Raw genomic sequence first — 19,861 nt, 5'->3', positions numbered from 1 at the left:
GTACAACTGTAAATAAAAGAGTTAATAATACAGATAGTCATTATTAGAAAGAGAAAACACTTTATATTTAATTATTTATTGAAAATGACACGTGTGTCAAAGTTAAACAACACTAGGTCAGTAGACTGAGACTCTGACTGAGGAAGAATACTTATTTATATGGCTGTAAGCAAGCGGAAACGATTACCAGAGACGTCCATTAGAGAGAGAGAGAGAGAGAGAGAGAGAGAAACATGTACATGTGAAAGTTTCAAGACAAAGAAGTTCGGTGATAAGTTTTCGGAGAAATTTTCAGGTTTTTCTTCTGGTCTTTGTAATATATATTTTACTTGGTGTTATCTCATTAATTGTTTTTAGTTTCCCATTCAATTTTAGAGATTTTTAGGAAAGAATTTTTTTTATTTTATTATTATTTAATGGCATGATAATTCCCGTAATTTGTTTCCTTTACGAAGCAAGTTCCATAGCAGAAACCCAGGCAGACTCTTCTGTAAGATTTAACACTCAAAGTATAGTTATACAATATACCTAGAGAAAAAGTAGTTTTGAACTTAATATTTTCTATTTTTCATGTCTTTCCTCTAGCTTGAGTGAACCATTCTGAACATTTATGTACATGTACAGTTGTCTTAGAAAATAATGCAGGAATAATATGCATCGAATCATTCATCTTTTTATTTCGAACTTATGAGATGTTTATAATTTTTGATTAATTGCCAACTTGGTTTTAATTATCTGCTATCTAGCTGGCGTATGTTTCAAATTAACCACTCTGAGAAATCAGATTACGAAGATGAAAGATTTAATTTAGTTTTGAAAGTTGATTATGTATATTTATTGTAATCAGTAGGTGTCTGTTTACATCCAGGAGTAAGAAGTTGTCGAAGTTGAGCGTGAATCACTGAGGAATAAGGAAGCCCTGTCAAACAACATTTCAGGCTAAGATGAATGGGTCAGGAGGTTCCTCTGAAGATAAGCATCAAAACGAAGACGAGGTAATCATTGATATCAAAGACAATATTGAGCGTTGTATTTATAGGGTTCCTAAGAAACTTAGGAACATAAATAATGATGCTTACACTCCTCACATAGTTTCAATTGGTCCATATCACCATGGCAAAGAAAAATGGGATGACCTAGAAAGCAAAAAGGAATGGAAATGGGATGACATGCAAAAGCACAAGGAGAGATATCTGGAAAAGTTCAGAAAGAAGGAGAAAATCGAGAACTTCGTCAAAGAAGAGGAACAACGTATCCGCGCTTGTTATGGAGAAAATTTTCAGGGTTTCGATTTCATAGAGATGATTGTGCGTGATGCTGTCTTCATCATTGAACTCTTCTTGAGGAAGTACCGTGATGATAGAGGAGATTTTTTGTTAAGTAAACCGTGGCTAACAAATGCTATAAAACTGGACTTGCAATTACTTGAAAATCAGCTTCCATACTTCGTCCTGGAGGAGTTATACGTGTTAGCCTATGGCTGCTCCGCTAGACCTTCCTTCCTTACTCTTTCTTGCAAGTTTTTCGGTTATAAGGAGCCAGATGGAGGGGCCAAACAGGATATGGAAATTAAACATTTTGTCGACTTGAGAAGACATACTATGTTGGTCGGAGTCGATCAAAACATACCAAAGTCTCTAGGCGGAAAAATTGAAGATTTACCAAGTGCAGTGAAGCTGCATGAGTCCGGGGTGAAGTTTAAGTCGGTCAAAAGCAAAGATGCAGTGAAGCCGGGTGAGTCGAGGAGGAAGTGTAAGCCAGAAAAAGGTTTACTTAACATAGAATTTGAAAAGAGAGAAAGAGAAGACTCGTGTATTTGGTGGCTTAGAGGACAGGTGCTAAAGATTCCACGCCTTAAAATTGAAGATGGTACGGAAAAAAAAAAAAAAAAAAAAAATTACAGGTGGAAGACCTAATGGAAGTGGGTGCAAATATGAGAACGGGACTTGGAATCCGTTGTAGAAGAAGTGCCCAGTAAGTTAAATCATTCATTTTTCAGTTGAAATTATAATACATCTTTCCTATTACTATTAGTAATCGATAACTATTTACTCTTGGTTAGGAAGACAGATGATCTGTGAGAAGCGAAGAGACTGGAGTTTGTAGCTTTGGCATGATTTTGATAGTTGATGCTCTTTTCATGGTGAGAGATTCGATTTGGATTAGTTTCAGATAACTGGAGATTCGATTTGGATAACTGGAGATTATCCAAATCGATAACTGGAGATTCGATTTGGATTAGTTTCTCAATTTTTTTTAACACCCCTAACGAAAAGTATTAAGTTACTTACCATTTGCCATTGCAGATTTCTTGAATAAGGAAGTCCACGTAACAAATATTAGACTATGACTTTGGGTTTTGATGTCTATGCATGATAATTAGCCAACTATTTATAACTATATAAATTTGGATTTGGGTAATACTATATTTACAATCCAATATCACAATTTGTTTTTTTTTTTTTTTTTATAACAAACTCGACGTGACAGCTCACAAATGGGTTTTGTCTACCTAATTATGGGTTGTCACATTTAGATTGTTACAAAAAGTTTGTAAGATCGTGAGCTAATCTTTATTGTTCAGATTTAGGGATTAAAAAAAGACTATCTATATAGTAATTAATTGGTTGGGCTGTGTGATAGACAGTGTGAACAATAAAAATAATTAGCCTTGACATTTCTGACTAGAGAGGCTGGCTTTGATTAAGATTTAAGGTGTCTTACCTATCTCAATAAATAATAGTAATGGAGAGACTAAAGAAAGACTAGTAGTTGGTCAATGTAAATGCAGTCATAATTATTCAATATAATGAATCAACATGTTTCATTAATTACTTTAATTCAACCCGAAACCGTGTGAACATCATCTAATCTAATGATCCGCTGAGTGTGGCGTTAATAAAGAAATTAAACATGTCTTCAGCATAAATGAATAGTTTAACAAATGTGAATAGAATCATATATTAGAGAAAGACTCTTTCAAATTAATTAGTCAATAAGTAACAACTAGGAGTATTAAATTAGATTATTATCACTAAGAAATTAATAGTAGAAAACATTGTTTCAAAACCCATATTGGACCAAATATAAAGTAAATTAATGCGGTACAATTGTAAAGAGTTGATAACTATACATACCGACAGTCATTATTAGAAAAAAAGAAAAAAAAAACTTTATAGATTGACATCTGTCAAAATTAAATAGCACTAGATCAGTAGAATGAGACTGAGTGAGGAAGATCGGTTATTCATATGGCCGGCCCGTAAGCAAGCAGAAACTATTATCAGAGACATCCATTAGAGAGAGAGAGAGATACCTGGAGAAACAGATACATGTGAAAGTTTCAAGACGAAGAAGTTCGGTGATTAATTTTCGGAGAAAATTTTCAGGTCTTTTCTCTGGTCTTTGTTATATATATTTTACTTGGTGTTATCTCATTATTCGTCTTTAGTTTCCCATTCAATTCCTGTAATTTGTTTCCTTTACGTAGCTAAGTTACATAGCAGAAAGCCGGGCAGACTCTTCAGAATTTGGAAGATTTAACACTCTTAAGTATAGTTATATAATACAGCTGGAAAAAAAGTAGTTTTGAACTTAATATTTTCTATTTTTCATTTCTTTCCTCTAGCTTGAGTGAACCATTCTGAACATTTATATACATGTACAGAGTCTTAGAAAATAATACACACACACACATCGAATCATTCATCCTTTCATATCAAACTTATGAGATGTTGTTTATAACTTGTGATTATTTGCCAGCTTGGTTTCAAATTAACCACTCTGAGAAATCTGATCCGATTGCGAAGATGAAAGATTTAATTTAGTTATGAAAGTTGATTATATTTTTATTGTGATCATTAGTTGTCTGTTTACATCCAGGAGTGTGAAGTTGTCGAAGAGTGAATCACTGAGGAATAAGGAAATCCTGTCAGGCAATATTTCAGGCTAAGATGAATGGGTCAGGAAGTTCCTCTGAAGATAGGCATCAAAACGGATACCAGGTAGCTATTGATATCAAAGACGGTTGTTGTATTTATAAGGTTCCTGTGAAACTTAGGAACATAAATAATGATGCTTACACTCCTCACGTTGTTTCAATTGGTCCTTATCACCATGACCAAGAAAAATGGGATGACAAGCAAAGCAAAAAAGAATGGAAATGGGATGACATGCAAAAGCGAAAGAAGATATATCAGGAAGAGTTTCTTAAGAATAATAGCGAGAAAGATAAAATCAAGGACTTTGTCAAAGAAGAGGAGCAACGTATCCGCGATTGTTATGAAGCAAAATTTGATTTCGGTTCAGATGAGTTCATAGAGATGGTTCTGGTTGATGCTGTCTTCATCATTGAACTCTTCTTGAGGTATCACCGTGATAAAGATGATACAAGAGATTTTTTACTAAGTAAACCGTGGCTATCAAATGCCATAAAACTGGACTTGCAATTACTTGAAAATCAGCTTCCATTCTTTGTCCTGGAGAAGTTATACATGTTAGCCTATGGCAGCTCCACTGGAGAATCCTTCCTTACTCTTTCTTGCAAGTTTTTCGGGTATAAGGAGCCAGATGAAGAAGTGAAGAAAATTAAACATTTTGTCGACTTGAGAAGACATACTATGTTGGTCGGAGTCGAAATCGATCCAGAGTTACCAAAGTCTCCAGGCGGAAAAATTGAAGATTTACCAAGTGCAGTGAAGCTGCATGAGTCCGGGGTGAAGTTTAAGTCGGTCAAAAACAAAGATGCAGTGAAGCCTGATGAGTCGAGGAGGAAGTGTAAGCCAGACAAAGAAAAAAGTTTACTTAAGATAGAATTTGGAAAGAGAGAGGACTCATGTATTCCGAGGCTTAGGGCAGATGTGCTAAAGATTCCACACCTTAAAATTGGAGATGGTACGGAATGTTTGTTTCGAAACTTGATGGCCTTGGAGCAGTGCCATTATCCATTTGAAACTCATATTTGCAACTATATTGATCTAATGGATGCTCTGATCAACACGAGCAAAGATGTGGATTTGCTTGTTGACAATGGAATCATCTCCAATTGTGTGGGCGACCACGATTCAATTAAAGAGATGTTTAACAGACTCTGCCTTGAGGTTACGCCAAGTACTTCCTGTTACGACCACATTTGCGACGGGCTGAAAAAGCACCACGGCAAATGGTGGAATCGCACCAAGGCAACGTTGATAAGTGTGTACTTTGAAAATCTTTGGAGAGGCACTGGAACTGTTGCTGCAACCATACTCGTGCTGCTCACTCTGTTACAAACCATCCAAAGATTCTATCCGGAACTGTTTACGCGTCCAAAATAATTGAAGTTTTGTGTGTTTCAAGTACTTGTATTATTAGCCAATCCCTTTCACTACTACTAAGCTTGTACCATAACACTCTGCACAGAATCAGACTTTGTTTACGCGCTTTACCACACACATATAACAATGTTTCTCTTCCATGCTGATAGTATGTTACAACATTTGCAATACATTATCTTACCTAATAAATCATGCTGTTCATATACATTTAAGAATGTGTATTCTGAGGCCTTAAACATCGCTTACCAATAAGTTTATTGTATTCATCAGTTGTAACACGTCCAATTACACCTCAATTGATTAAAAAAAAAAAAAAAAATATTGGGTTGATATCCTGGAACCTGTATTAGGGAGCAAAAGAACAAAAACAAGAACAAGAACAAGAACACAAATAAGGTTTGTTAGACTGAGAGTAACTAGCCAGTGAAGAAAGCTACGGGCGGCCTAAACAAAATATCAAAGCCCAAAAAAGGAACAGCGCCCATATACTCGGAGTCAAGAGCAAGGCGAAAATTAAAGAGGGGCAATCAGTCAAAATTGCGAGTAGGCAATGGAAACGGAGGTGGAGGAGAGTGGTGGTGGGAATGGAGTTAAGGGAATCCGCACTCACTGGTGGTGGGCCCTAGCAAGCACAGCCCAATTAGGATGGGGTATATCATCTTTCAGAAAAGGTACGCGCGGCATTCTCGTCTCCTGCCCTAAAGCGTTCGGTGTCGCCGCCTTGTTGTCGGTTCCGCCGCCCGCCTCCATCGCTTTTCTTCGGGCCTCTGGCATTCACAAGGTGTCAAACAATTCTCTGTACATGATTTGTTGGTGTACAAATTACGGAGTATTAAATATTTATTATTTATTTTGAACAAAAAATAAATCCCAGTGGAGACCTAATGGAAGTGGGTGCAAATTAAGAACGGACTTGGTGTCGCCGAGAACAAGTGCCCAGTAAGTTGAATCATTTATTTTTCAGTTGAAATTATAATATATGTTTCCTATTAGAAATTGATAACTATTTACTCTGGTTAGGAAGACAGATGATCTGTGAGAAGCGAAGAGACTGGAGTTTGTAGCAGTTGGCATAATTTTGATAGTTGATGCTCTTTAATGAACACAATCTGTTGTTTAATTCAGTGGTTTGTTATAATAAATCTTAGTAATTTTGGTGATTATGAAGTACTATGTATTTTTCTTTAACATATATAGTTAGTAGTATGCATCTATTGAGTACAGGCGATTGTGTTATGGAAAATGTACACTCACCGAAAAAGGGTACTGAAATTATGCACTAATCGAAAGCATGCACTAATAGTTTAGACACCATTATGACCGAATAATTATAAATTTTGTTTTTTAAAAAAAAAGATGATACCAAGTCTGTCCGATGTATAAATTTAATATACTTTTTTGATAACCGTAACATTGCTTTGTGATATTGTTATGAACTTCTATTCAGTATAAACCTATTAACCCTGTTTAAACACTCCACTTAACGATGTGAGACTTCATAACAAAAGCAACTTGTTTCTGATTTTATTTTCCATTAAGGTAAAATTTTGGATCGAGAAACATTCATGAAGGAAAATGTAAAACCAACTGCTGTTTTATAGCAATATGCTTAATTAAAAGTAAAGAATTACAGACGTTTTTCTAGCAAATCTATGGAAAAAAAAATAGAATTTTCCAGCGTCCTTGGAACTCCCTTAAACAGTTCTACGCAGACATTCTGGGCTACACTCACGACCATGTCAAGTTGGTACACACATAACCTTAATGCCAACGAAGCCCTTCATATAATCTTTTAGGCAGGCGCTGATGCTGGTGCTGGCATGTAAGACTCCAGTCAATTGTGTTAGAAGTGAAATGATCTCAACAATCAAGTATGTAAATTTCCACTGCTTGTCCTCTTGATCTTTGAACATCTCAGCAAAACCTTACCGGCTCCGTGAGGTCCACGGATGTAGAAATTAACCTACACCCAATCAATCCATGCATAAAACGAAATAGAGCACCTTTAGATTAAGTCAAAATTCCAGAGTAATATGCTGTCCACAACTCATGAAGAAAATATGTTTTTTGTTTCAACCTCATTAAAGGATCGGGAAAAATTAAGCTCAGATAATTCATGTGGGAATCCACACGTCAGTATATTTTGTAAATAGTTGAGTGGCCGTATGACAGGAGTATTGATAAATTATATGGATAATACATCAGTTCATTAACATCCAGCATTATTTGCATCAATTTCGACTCAGTCCGAGCTGCACATAATAACATGGTAATCACGTCTGACAAAGGAAAACGGTGCAAATATAACACTAACTTAAAATATTTGACCATTTACCTCAACATGCTCTATGCCAAATTCATCAGTATATACCCTGTTGGAATACGTTGACGGGCTGCACGATTTCTACTTTCCTGACCATAGCCAGTAATAGGCGATCCAATCCTCACTCGTACCTGATATAAAGCAATTTCAATCCAGGTGAATCCAAAGCACAATCATATGAGTTAAATTAATAACTTGAAACTTCGTCAGAATGCGATAATAGTTTGTATAATGTTTAAACAGTACAACATCATATGAACCATCACAACTATTGCATAAACTAAGAGGCATTTGATTTTTCATATTACTGGTAAAGTGCTAGAAGAGAAAGTGAACATATAAGTGTATTCATCATTATTTATAAATATATCTAAAATTTATAATAGAACAGAGGCTACGGTCATGGTCTAGTATCGTACTTTATACCTGCAATTCTGCCAACTCAACAATGTATTCACCTATTTATAAATGTCTAGCAACTAAATTATCTCTCCTCCTCAGACCAGCCCAATGGCAGCAATAGTACTTACCACTTCTAAAAAATTCAAGGTACAAGATAAAAAACACGATGAATTTGGCAAACCTGACCGTCGTCTTGAATTCTTTTCAGAGCTTGTTAAAATTTTATACCTAAAACAAAAAATGGTGCCAAATCAGCATGGAGGTGACAAGAATACACAATTCTTTACCGAAAAACACAATTCACAAGGATCTCTTATCTTTTGGTTCAAATATGAGTTCCTTAAACACCATATGCAGCAGCAGCAGCAACCCAAGCCCTGCAGAATATATATACTGTAGGAGGCCCCCTCGGTAAATGTTACGGCTTCTCTGGGATATTGTATGTAGGAGCATCAAAAGGATCCTCAACAGTAGAGATGTCTTTTTTGGGCTGTAAGGGCATTAGAGGACAAGTCAACAGAATTAGAGGAACCTGATGTCAACATATAATCGAAAGGAAAAATATGGTGGAACACTTTATCTCCAATGTTTGAGTGTTGATTTTTCACAAAAAAGAGAAATTATGACTCTTGTCAACAAAAGTGTGTCACATAACAAATCACCAGAAAAGAGTTAAAAATCCAGTAGTTTCTCATTCATTCATTAACAGTAAAGTTCGAACCAAGAACAGTTATCAAGTCGGAGACTATTTGAGAAAAAAAAAAAAAAAAAAAAAAAAAAAGCTATGCAAAATTGCTTAACAAGTGAACGATGAAATAAATAGGCTGAACACAAACAAATAGGGAAACAACTTCAATAAAAAAAATACCTCAGATGATGTTTCTGCCGTTGCTTTGAAGCTTTTGACGCAAAGGACCTAGCAGAACAATGAGTTCTGGTATTTGCTACATGTTCTCGATTAGTTTATAGGAGAGCGAAAATTCACCATGTATCCTCCAGTACATTGCCCTCTAACCAGAATAGAGATTGCCAAACAAGTCATCAATTATAGACCAGAAAAGGAACTGGCTCCCAATGGAGTCATACGCCCATTAAAAAGGAGACCAGAATGCAGCCCAAATATTTTAGAACAAACATATACAAAAGGAAACATAACAATGCCAGCACCCCGGCGAAGGTGTTCTGACATGAATCTAAGCGAACTCACAAATCTATCACAACATTTTCTTGTACAAAACCTGCATAATCATCACAATAATGTAAACCAAAATAGAAAATAAAAGAATATCAGAGTAGTCGTCACTAACCGTTAGCTCCGAATACATCCTGCAGAATAAAACAAAGGAATTACTCAGCAGCCACATACTGAAGAAAAATATAAGTAATGGAAAACAATACATTGATGAAATAATCAGAATAGGCCAACATGTAAAATTGCACGATCACCAAGAAAGTAACATAAAGTGATATACTAAAAACAAAGGCTAAAACAAATAATAGTTCATTAGATTGATTATGTGGTCTCCAATAATCTCATCTTCTATGAAAATATAAAGTATAGAACAAAAAAGAAATGCTCTAAGCTGTAACACTGACAAAAGACCCCAAATATCTAGCAATTACAAATAATTTTAAACAAAAAATAGGAGAAACCTTAATAACAAAAAATAATAGCACGGAGTAAAAAAAAAGAAAAATTATCGTTACCCTTTTTGTCAAATATTCCACTGTGGATTTCTCATTGGATGATGATGAAAAACGAGCCAAGGCCATGTTTTCCGAAGTGATGATATTGCCGATCTTCTAAAATTGTACATCTCTACTGAACTCAAATGGTTCTTCGATGGCATAAACCAAAATTTTCCCAGTGTTTATCATAAAGTCGAAATAACACAATAAGACCTGATAGTGAATATGACAAATTTCAAAACCCACGAATAATAGGAGTATAGAGAGGGAGAAAGGACTGCGTGGGTAAACGGTATAGAGAGAAAACTCGAAGTAGCGGTTGGGGTTATGCAGACACGTGCCATTAGAAACACACGTACGGCAGATTACTGGATGGGCTCAATCAATAAACCCAATCTTACGGGCCCGTTTTGATTGGGTTTTGATGTTCTCATACGCACTTGTGCAAGAGCAGTCCAAAACAAAAGGGACCTTATTTGTCTTTAAATCAGTCTTTTTTTTTTTTTTACTAATTCAAAATTAAAGTGCCTAAAAATAATGAATTATTTGTTATTTTGTTCTTATTCGACTGAATTCAGAACTGTATTTGCAGAAAGGCCACATTACAAACTGATATTTTGTAGCCATGTTTATTGATTGGCTACACCTATGACGCTGATCTGTTCCCTTATATTTTTCTTCTTGTTGCTTAGGTTCAGTTAATTGATAGGACATAATGGTTTGAGAACCTGAAATTTTCTGAGCACAAATCCAGAAGCATTTGAATTTGAAAATTTCAGTTTCGTAGAAATGTTTCTAACCTGAAAAAGATTAAGGTAACTCTACTGTTTTCTCTTGGTTTAGTACTTTGACAATAATTAGATATTACATTAAATCTTGGTGCCCAAGAGGGGTTTTGTGGTTCTATAGGTTGAAAAACAGAACAATTTCACACTGTCAATATGGTAGAATAGCTGAATCTATTTAATGAAAGACTAAGCAGTGTATAATCAGCCTTTTCTTTAAGACGAAACACAACATGGTAAAACTTAAAGAACCCAATCGATGTAGGATCTTTTTACAAATCAAATAATTGTTGCTATGTCTGGATTTTCAATATCTACTTCTCCACTTGAGATAGCTGAAAGCCTGAAAAATGGTTTCTCTGAAACAGGTATGCATTTAACAAGCCAACCAATCGGCCAAGATGCAGCTACGATACTGATACATGCACCCCATTGACCCCAATTCAGTCTCTCTGTATCTACAAACTTCTTCAGAAACTCCACCATCAATACTTGAAGAATGATGGTTATTGCGATAATTTCCAAAAATAACTTGTTCTTGTGTATCCCTTTAAAGACGTTCTTCTTTTCAAGCTTCCTTGTGGTGAACAAATTGAAGACTTGGCAAAGGACAAATATGTTGAAGAACAAGGTGTCCTTTACCTTCTCATCAACACCTAAGATCGATTGGCCTCTGAACTGTAAGGTCAAGAGGATGTTTGTCTGATACAAAGCTTGAGCTAGAAGATTTCTCCACATAACATTCGTGATAAGCGGCTTGATACGACCCACAGGTGGTTTGTCCACGAGCTCGCCCGTTGGTCGCTCTGTAGCCAGAGCCAGGGCGCCTAATGTGTCGATGATCAAATTCACCCACAACAATTGGATTGATGTTAGAGGTACTTCATCCGCATAAACTGCCGCTACAAAGTTTATCACAAGAGCAGCAACATTTACTGTAAGATGGAACTGAATGAATTTCTGGATATTGGTGTAGACACATCTTCCCCATTTCAAAACCGTGGCTACTGCTTCCTTCAGAGCTGGTGCATCATATGTGCCATCCCCGGTGACTGCAACCACGTGACCTTTCTGTTTCAAGCACTGTACCATGAGCAGTTTATCAAAAGGAGAGAATCTTGCCATCACACATATTTTGTCAACTTTCTCCAATCTCTGCTCCTGTGTGTAGTTTCTGAACTCTTCTCCTTCCACAACTAATCCAATTGGCGTAAGTATTCCACGTTCAGTGGCTATGGATTTTGCAGTGAAAACATTGTCACCAGTGATCATCTTGATGTTAACTCCAGCACCTTGGCAGTCTTCCACAGCTTTCTTTACCCTTGGACGACATGCGTCCTTAATACCCACCAGTCCTATAGGCTCAAGCTGTCTTCATTTAACTTTTTCGCGTCATTTGCATCTTCTTCCGAAACATGTTTATGCGCAAAAGCAATGCATCGAAGGCTGCTGGCTGCCATACCTTCAATAATGTGCTCAAACGTTTCCCTTGCACCATTATCCAGATTCTTCATGTTTCCAGAAGCATCATAGTAACTCGAACACTTGGCTAGAATCATCTCAGCTGCTCCTTTCCAGTGCAGGTTGATTGTGTTGTCTATCTTCTTCCTCATCATAACGCCACTCCTTTTCTTTTCTGAATCGAAGGCCTCAACTTGGAGAATTGTACAGCTCTGTTTTATTTTCTCCATATCTATGTTGAGATCTTGGGTAGCCCAAGAAAGAATTGCTTTTTCAGTGGGACTACCTGAGATTTCAAAATCAGATCCTGAAGTAGCCTTGTAGACAGAACCAGTTGTATTCAGAGCAACTCCTTGTTGAATCAATTCAACAACCCAGGGAGAAATTGAAGAAGCAGAACCCTCTTTGATAGGTTCCTGGCCAAGCCAAAACATTGTCACCTTCATCTGGTTAAGCGTGAGAGTCCCTGTTTTATCAGTACAAATGACGGTTGCAGAGCCCATTGTTTCACAGGCAGAGAGCTTTCTTACCATAGCTTGATCAGCCATCATTCTCTTCACCGAATACGCAAGAGTAAGTGTAACAACTGATGGAAGACCTTCTGGAATTGCAACATCGACGACTGTAATTGCAGCAGCTACAATCCCCATGACAGCAGTCACAGTGTTGTCAACCTTTGTTTTTCTTCCAATGAATTTTTGGTTTCCATTCTCGTCTGTTGGATTTCCTGTAAAGTAGCGAACCATCAAGACAAAAAGAACCATGAAAGAAACCGTCCATCCAACTTTGCAGATTGACGAAGTTAGCTTGTCAAGTCGAGCTTGAAGAGGTGTCCGTTCACTGGCGTCAAGACTGAGTTGACTCATCATTTGGCCCCACAGTGTGTTCATGCCAACTGATGTGACTAACATACGAGCACACCCGTCAGCTACCGTGGTGCCAGAAAACAAGAATGGATTATGGCTGCTGTTTACTTAAACATGATGACTCTCCCCTGTCATGCTTGATTCGTCTAATAGTAAGGAATGCCCATCCAAGATCAATCCATCAGCAGGAACTTGGTCTCCAATTTCTAAGCATATAATGTCCCCAACAACAATTTCAAATATTGAAATTCGTTGGTGCAGACCGTTTCTAACGACTTCAATTTGGATACCGTTGCTCACTTTTGATAGCTTGTCGAATTTTCGGTTTTGTCTGTAATTACTTACAGCTGAAACAGCGTTGACAAGAAAGACAGCAACAAAAATGTTTCCACCGTCATCCCAACCTTCTTTCAGACCATGCTCTTTTATGCCAAAAGCAAGTGAAAGGACTGCATAGCCTAAAAGACTCAACATTGTAAGATCTTTGAATGTTTCCACAACAAAATGAATGAAGCTTTTTGATGGCTTGTTATAGGTGTTTGAACCAAATGCCTCATGTCGGCGAGCAATATCTTCTTCGCTGCTACATATTCCTCCATCAATATCTGTTTTAAGAGCAGAAGCTATGCCATAAATCCCATCAAACTCATAAAATTTGTCAAGATTTTTGTTCTTCACAAGCTCTGTAAGGCTTGTGGGATCAATCTTGAAGTATTGATCATTACTATCGAGTGGAACATTGACAACAGTAAAAGACGGGGAGCAGGAAACTTTATTACTAGTATTTTTTGTTTTGGCCAGAGATAGAAAAGCTCTGGAACAGTAAAATTTGGCAAAAGCTGAGTGCCAATTCCTGTTGGGTTGATGAAGGTCGGAAGGAGCACTAAGTAAAAACTCAATGCAACCAATTAAGATGTGCGTGTATTGTGTTAATGAACTAGCAGATTGTTTGGATAAGAGACCATACTAATTAAGATGTGCGTGTCTTGTGTTAATGAAATTGCTAGATAGCTAATGTGGTGATGTGGCTTATATTTGCCAGGTGGAGTCAGCCTTTCTATAAAGAAATAAAAAAATGGCCTGTGCGACGTCGTTTTTCTCCTTGGATCAATTTTCAATTTGTGTCATTTGATCTGTTTCTCTTGCAACAATTTTATTCTCATTGGAAGCATGAATATAAAGAGATTCTAGCCCTTTGTTCATCTCACGGCTGTGGAGAAATTCAAGACAGGTGGAGGTCAATCTTGAGAGAAGTGTTTGTGTTAATAATGGGGTGGGCTGGTGAAGGAAAGGAGAAGCTCTCATAGAGAAATCTAGGGTCTGATTTTCGGGTGTGTTCTTTCCTTGTACTCTCTGTTTCAATTCTTCTTTATACTGCTTGAAATCATGATTAATAACATCCTATTGTGAGCTTTGAAGAATAGATGTAGGCTATTTAGCCGGGCCACTATAAATCTGTTGTGTCTTACTCTTTTTTGCTTTCTTTCTTTCTTTTTTATTTTCATGCCTTAATTGAATGATTCAAGATATTTATATTACTCAGAGTTGTTTGATTATCTAATTAATCTCTTATTAATTCAATTAAGACAACTCTCGTAAACCTAGTATTCTAACAGCTAAGCTTTGTAAAATTCGCGGACAAAGTAAGAGAATGTGAATTCGCGGAAAAGTGAGACTGTAAGAGAATGTGGCCATAAATTAATCAAAAAATTCTTTTCCTTTTTCCCTTCAGGCAAAAAGTTAGGTTTGCAAGAAAATTTTGCAAAGAGTTGTAAAAGATAGATGGATTTGAGTCATTTGATTTAATATTTTTTACTTGAAAGAATATCAAAAGTGAAAAACAGAAGATTATTTAGACTAACTATGAATTCTAATACGGAAAGAGAGAACAATTTAAATGGGGTTGAGTTGATAACAATTCCGCTTTGACTGGTCAGAATATGCAAGAAGCAGGTCGATGGTGCCAATGCTAGAGCTTCCGAAAATAAGGATCACCTTACTGTATTTTCCGCGGAGAATGAACTTTGTGCAACACAAATATATCCATTATTTTGAGAAATCTGTCTTCGTCTCCTCCATTAGTGTTTTTCTTTGTGTTCAACAGGTACTACAAACTATTTATCTTCAAATAGCTATATCAACATGTATGGTGTTGATACGAAAATTTACACCAATTAAAGTGATCTAATCGACTTTGATGAGATTGGAACGGATGTGTACGTGATTTAAAAAAAAAAAAACAGCAATGAACAAAAAGAAAGCAATAAAACAAGAACACAAACCAATTTTTAAAGTGGTTCGACAAGTTAAAACTTAAGCCTACATTCACTGTTATATTATTGCTTTCGAGAGTTACAAAACAAGTGTATTTTGCCTGTAATTATTTGCTAACCTTTTTCTCATTGTTTTAGTGATATTTATACATAAAATTTACAAAGGAAAGTGAGATTAACTCGGGATTGCGATTAGATTTGACATGCAATCTCAAGATTATAGTGATTGCGTGCTAAGATCACGCTGATATCAGTGCAGATAATATCTCTTTCAAGATATTAGGGAATAAGGCTTATCCTATGACTTGTCGAACAACGGTAGATATTAGTTGTGATGAGCTTATGCTGGGTCGAGCTTATGCTGGGTCGTGCTAATTTTGGGTCGAACTATAACTCTGCGAGCTTACGGGACTTTCGAGCTTCCGGCAAAATCACACGTAAGATCTGCCCCCAGTGTTTGGAGGTCATGTTGAACTTCGAAAACTGAAGTCCTGCGATTTGCCTCTTATGTCCGAAACCTCTTTTACAAAGTGTATCGTGGCGTTGATCCAGTACTCGCAGCTTGCATTCTGCATAAACTGACCCCTTAGGTGGAATTTTTTTTTCCAAAGCATCTAACACTAAGTAAACAGATAAATAATCGCCTTCTGCAGAATCGTATCCCTTGGGGTAAATCTTTATTTTCCTGAAATCAGAATAAATTATTAAGAAGAAGAAACGACACTTATTTAAGCATGAATCTAGCTAGGTTTGTAATTGTAGTAGCATACCATTTTCTATCGCCAACAGGATACTCATTAGAATAGTGGACCTTTTTATCTGATTTTGAGAAATTTTCAATCTTCGAAGTTAGAATTGCTTTACCAGTAGGTGGCTTGAGCTTGACCATGGAAAGAGTTTCTCCTTTGTGAGTTGGTTTTATAACAAAAACTTCAGCTCCAAAAGCACAGCAACCATTAACAAGGTATCCCTTTGATGAATTATAGAAATCTTCAAAAGAAACCAGTTGGTCGAAACCCCATTTAGTCTTCATCTTGTGGAAGCGTCTTACTTTTCCATCAACATCTACACCACAATACATGTACATATTTTATATATAAAATTAAAAAGTCAAAAGAAAAATGGCACGAAAATGTAAAAATTACCTTGAATGGTCAAGTATTTGTTATGTATCTGATCGAATACAAACAATTTAAAGTTTACGAAAACCTCCCAATTATCAGAAAAAGATTCGACGCCATCTATTTCCAAGTAGAGAGAAATATGGCAGTTTCCATTCCTTTTCTTGTTTCCATCTGGATAGAGAACCAGTCTCCTGAATCAATAATTCCATGCCACCAGAACAATAACTAATTAGTAAACTGGATCCATCTGAATAAATGGATATATAGAGCTGATAGGAACATACCATTTGTAGCTCCCGGCTTCAAAAGTATCAGATTCATATTTTTCTTTCTCTGATTTCACCAGAAGAGAAATGACTCTATTTTTAGTGTGTAGTGCGCCGGTGGAAGATCTCTTTCCACTCGAGAAATTTCTGAAACAAATTACAGTAGTAATAAATAATTTAACTGATGAAATCAAAATATAAACCTACAGTGCTCAAATTCTCGTAAAATTCATGCCCATTATAAGGGCTTTTAAAGATGAGAAGTCTTAAGTTACTTACCATTTGCCATTGCAGATTTCTTGAACAAGGAAGTCCACAGAACAAATATTTTGTTTTGATATCTCTGCATGATAATTAGCCAACTATTTATCGCTATACAAATTCGGATATAAGGATTAAAAAAAGACTATCTATATATTAATTAATTGGTTAGAAGTTATCTGTGAATAATAAAAATAATTAGCCTTGACCTTTCTAATTGGTGATGCTGGCTTTAATTAGACAATAATTCTATACTTACAAAGATTTATATATAAAGTAAGGTGGTAAAAAATAAATAGAAAAATAAATATAATGAGTTAAACTCATTATATTTATTTTTCTATTTATTTTTTGTCACATCATTTTGTATAGAGATCTTTATAAGATTTCTTTATAAGTGTAGTATTACTTTTAATTAAGATTTAAGATTTAAACTAATGATTCCATATAGACTCTTAGGTGTATTATTTAAGAGGTTTTGAATTCGAATCCCTCATCAGTTGCTAATAAAGGTAGTTATTAGAATTCTTATCCAATTAATAATTTTAGGGTGTCAAGATATTAGTTGGGTGCGCGTAAATTAGCTCGGAACCATGTGAACATCATCTGTCTGCTCTAATAATCTGCTGAGAGTAGCATCAATAAAGAAATTAAACATGTCTTCAGCATAAAGGAATAGTTTAACAAATGCAAATAGAATGATATATTAGAGAAAGACTCTTCCAAATCAGTCAATGTAATTAAATACGTAACAATTTGGAGTATTAAATTAGATTATTATCACTAAGAAATTAGGAGTAGAAAGCATTATTTTAAAACCGCAACTGGACTGCCCAGTTCGATCGTCTGACCAAGAAGGACCCTTATCCAGTCTGGGTATATCATAAATCTGGTTATAACAGTTAGACCGGATTGACCTGAGGTTGAACCGGTGGAACAGTGTTGAATCGTCGGTTCAACCGTAGGGTTAGAGAACTAGACTGATGATGTCAGCATGACATAATAAAATTTTACATTATTATAAATTTCCAAAATAATTTCATCCAAATCCAAATAACAATATAACATAAATAAAATAAATCGAAAATCCAAATCTAAAGATAAAATGATAAATAAAATAAATTTAAAATCCAAATCCAAATAATAATATGTCATACTGGCATCATCGTCCACCGGTTGGACCGGCCTCTTGACCTGGTAAAGGCCCGGTCCGGGTCTTACTAACATTGTAGAAACTTGATTTATCAGTGAAAAGAATCAGGGGCATATATGTAATTTGAATAGCTAGTTTGAATGTGAGAAAAATTAGGGAATGTGGGGTGTAATAGCGAATGGGTAGTGGCATTAACCGCCTTAACCGTCACTTCAGAAACAAAGAAAGACAAAAAAAGTCGGAAAATTGAACACAAAAAAATGTACTGAATGTTGGTTTTTCAATCAACAATGGAAGGAAAAAGAGAAGAAATAAGGAAAGGGCCATGGAAAGCAGAGGAAGATGAAGTGTTAATAAACCATGTGAAAAAGTACGGACCAAGAGACTGGAGCTCCATTCGATCCAAAGGTCTTTTACACAGAACTGGCAAGTCTTGTCGTCTTCGTTGGGTCAACAAACTTAGACCCAACTTGAAGAAGTAAGTTATATTACTTTTTTAGGTTTAGTTTTTGCCCATGCATTAAGTTACATGAGAAAGTGATTAATTTACTTGTTTATTGATTCGGTTCTGTTTAGTGGGTGTAAATTTTCACTGGAGGAAGAGAGAGTGGTGATAGAATTACAGGCACAGTTTGGGAACAAATGGGCAAGAATAGCAACGTATTTGCCTGGGAGAACTGACAATGATGTCAAGAATTTTTGGAGTAGTAGGCAAAAGAGGCTGGCCCGAATTTTGCAGAATTCAGCAACACCCTCCTCTTCCCACTCCAAATCCCACAAAACTAGTAGGGAAGTTTCTACTTTTCATGATGTTCCCACTTTACAGGTAAATTATTTGCATCCATTTATTTTTTTGTTCTTTTCAAGTAATTTTATGGATTTTCATTTGCATATTTGTAAGCAATTTCATCGGTTTAATTTTATTGAAATACTGGTAGCCAGTACATGCCTAAGTTTTTAAGATATCTCCACTCGTTTATATGACGAGAGGTTCAGAATCTGCAAAATTGGGTCTTTATAGTGTCTAGACAAACTTTTAGTTAGACATATGTGCTTAATGTATGAATTTATTACTTCCTGTCTAAGGTCTGTAAGTAGTTTGACTCAATGATTCGCTGACATGTTTAGTTACAGAATTTCGGTAATGAAGGACAAATTAAAAATATGCATCATGCTGGTTGATTTATGTGATCTTTGTTATGTGTTTATAATACATGCGTTTTGTTTTTCACTCTTAGGCTCCAAAATTCACTTCCTCAATGGAGGAAGAGTTATCCTCAAAGGCTCCGTCATGCTCGTCATCCAACATGGAGAAGGCCGGAACTATTAAGATGGTTCCGCTGCCAGATTTGGTTAATCCTAAGTTGCTTCATTTCGACGGCCATTTTGAGCTTGCCCCATATGAGAATTATCCTTGCACTGATTCTCAATTACAGATTCCATTTCCCAACATTCTACAACCTCAACAAGACCTTACATTTTCACCAGATAGCCAAGAGCTGTTGGCTGGGCTAGAGGACCCTCACTTTTTCGATGTGTTTGGACCAGTAGATGCTCCTCAACTTACTAATGGAGCACAACTTCCTGTTGAAGAATCATTTTTAAAGCCAGTGAGAAGTTTTAGGAATGATGTCATTGTCAAGGAAGAATATGACAACCCAGTGAACCCAGATGCCTTCTTTGATGATTTCCCAACCGACATGTTTGATCATATTGAGCCACTTCCCAGCCCATCGGACTGGTGATTTATTGACTACAAGGCTGGTGTCATGTCCGGGCTGATGATGAACATTTGATTAGTTTCTTGCGCTTCAAAATTTGATGCAAATCCTTGTGAACTGGTAATTCTTGTAACTTTTATTCTTTGTATTAAGACTCTGTGATCTACATTAAATGATAGCTTGTCACTTAGGTGTTACAGTAAATGATAATGTGTTGGGTAT

The 19,861-nt window shown here is 36.1% G+C and overlaps 3 protein-coding genes and 2 pseudogenes across 7 annotated transcripts; 2 read left to right on the top strand and 3 right to left on the bottom strand.

Moving 5' to 3' along the window:
- The first annotated feature begins 174 nt into the window (after positions 1–174).
- On the top strand, positions 175–5,345 carry LOC116146457 (UPF0481 protein At3g47200-like). 5 transcript variants are annotated; one of them, XM_031431852.1, is made up of 4 exons: positions 175–295; positions 869–995; positions 1,123–1,869; positions 4,894–5,345. In XM_031431852.1, the coding sequence occupies exons 3-4, from the start codon at positions 1,170–1,172 to the stop codon at positions 5,313–5,315; spliced, it is 1,122 nt and encodes a 373-aa protein (XP_031287712.1). In that variant the 5' UTR covers positions 175–295; positions 869–995; positions 1,123–1,169; the 3' UTR covers positions 5,316–5,345. The 5 variants fall into 5 exon arrangements, with proteins under 5 accessions (XP_031287712.1, XP_031287711.1, XP_031287708.1 ...); XM_031431851.1 differs by having other exon boundaries at positions 1,093–1,869; XM_031431848.1 differs by having other exon boundaries at positions 869–1,869.
- A 1,709-nt stretch (positions 5,346–7,054) lies between these two features.
- Positions 7,055–9,813, bottom strand: LOC116146421 (annotated as a pseudogene).
- A 1,008-nt stretch (positions 9,814–10,821) lies between these two features.
- On the bottom strand, positions 10,822–15,244 carry LOC116146420 (annotated as a pseudogene).
- A 257-nt stretch (positions 15,245–15,501) lies between these two features.
- On the bottom strand, positions 15,502–16,793 carry LOC116146419 (MATH domain and coiled-coil domain-containing protein At1g31390-like). Its single transcript, XM_031431817.1, is given in 6 exon segments — positions 15,502–15,799; positions 15,885–16,179; positions 16,260–16,429; positions 16,523–16,589; positions 16,592–16,651; positions 16,784–16,793. Coding segments are annotated over 6 exon segments (900 nt in total).
- A 1,415-nt stretch (positions 16,794–18,208) lies between these two features.
- Positions 18,209–19,811, top strand: LOC116146404 (transcription factor DUO1-like). The gene is made up of 3 exons (XM_031431808.1): positions 18,209–18,396; positions 18,495–18,744; positions 19,157–19,811. The coding sequence occupies exons 1-3, from the start codon at positions 18,209–18,211 to the stop codon at positions 19,661–19,663; spliced, it is 945 nt and encodes a 314-aa protein (XP_031287668.1). The 3' UTR covers positions 19,664–19,811.
- Positions 19,812–19,861: the final 50 nt, after the last annotated feature.

The sequence above is a fragment of the Pistacia vera genome, unplaced genomic scaffold, assembly GCF_008641045.1.
Source record: "Pistacia vera cultivar Batoury unplaced genomic scaffold, PisVer_v2 Contig478, whole genome shotgun sequence".
NCBI lineage: Eukaryota > Viridiplantae > Streptophyta > Magnoliopsida > Sapindales > Anacardiaceae > Pistacia > Pistacia vera.
This window is presented reverse-complemented; position numbering and strand designations above follow the sequence as displayed.

Excerpts from the sequence above, each read along its gene's own strand:
- LOC116146457 (XM_031431848.1), top strand. The coding sequence starts at position 945 with ATGAATGGGTCAGGAGGTTCCTCTGAAGATAAGCATCAAAACGAAGAC. Across the intron at positions 1,870-4,893 it reads ACGCCTTAAAATTGAAGATG|GTACGGAATGTTTGTTTCGA; the intron begins GTACGGAAAAAA and ends AAATTGGAGATG.
- LOC116146404 (XM_031431808.1), top strand. The coding sequence starts at position 18,209 with ATGGAAGGAAAAAGAGAAGAAATAAGGAAAGGGCCATGGAAAGCAGAG. Across the intron at positions 18,397-18,494 it reads CTTAGACCCAACTTGAAGAA|TGGGTGTAAATTTTCACTGG; the intron begins GTAAGTTATATT and ends GGTTCTGTTTAG. Across the intron at positions 18,745-19,156 it reads ATGATGTTCCCACTTTACAG|GCTCCAAAATTCACTTCCTC; the intron begins GTAAATTATTTG and ends TTTCACTCTTAG.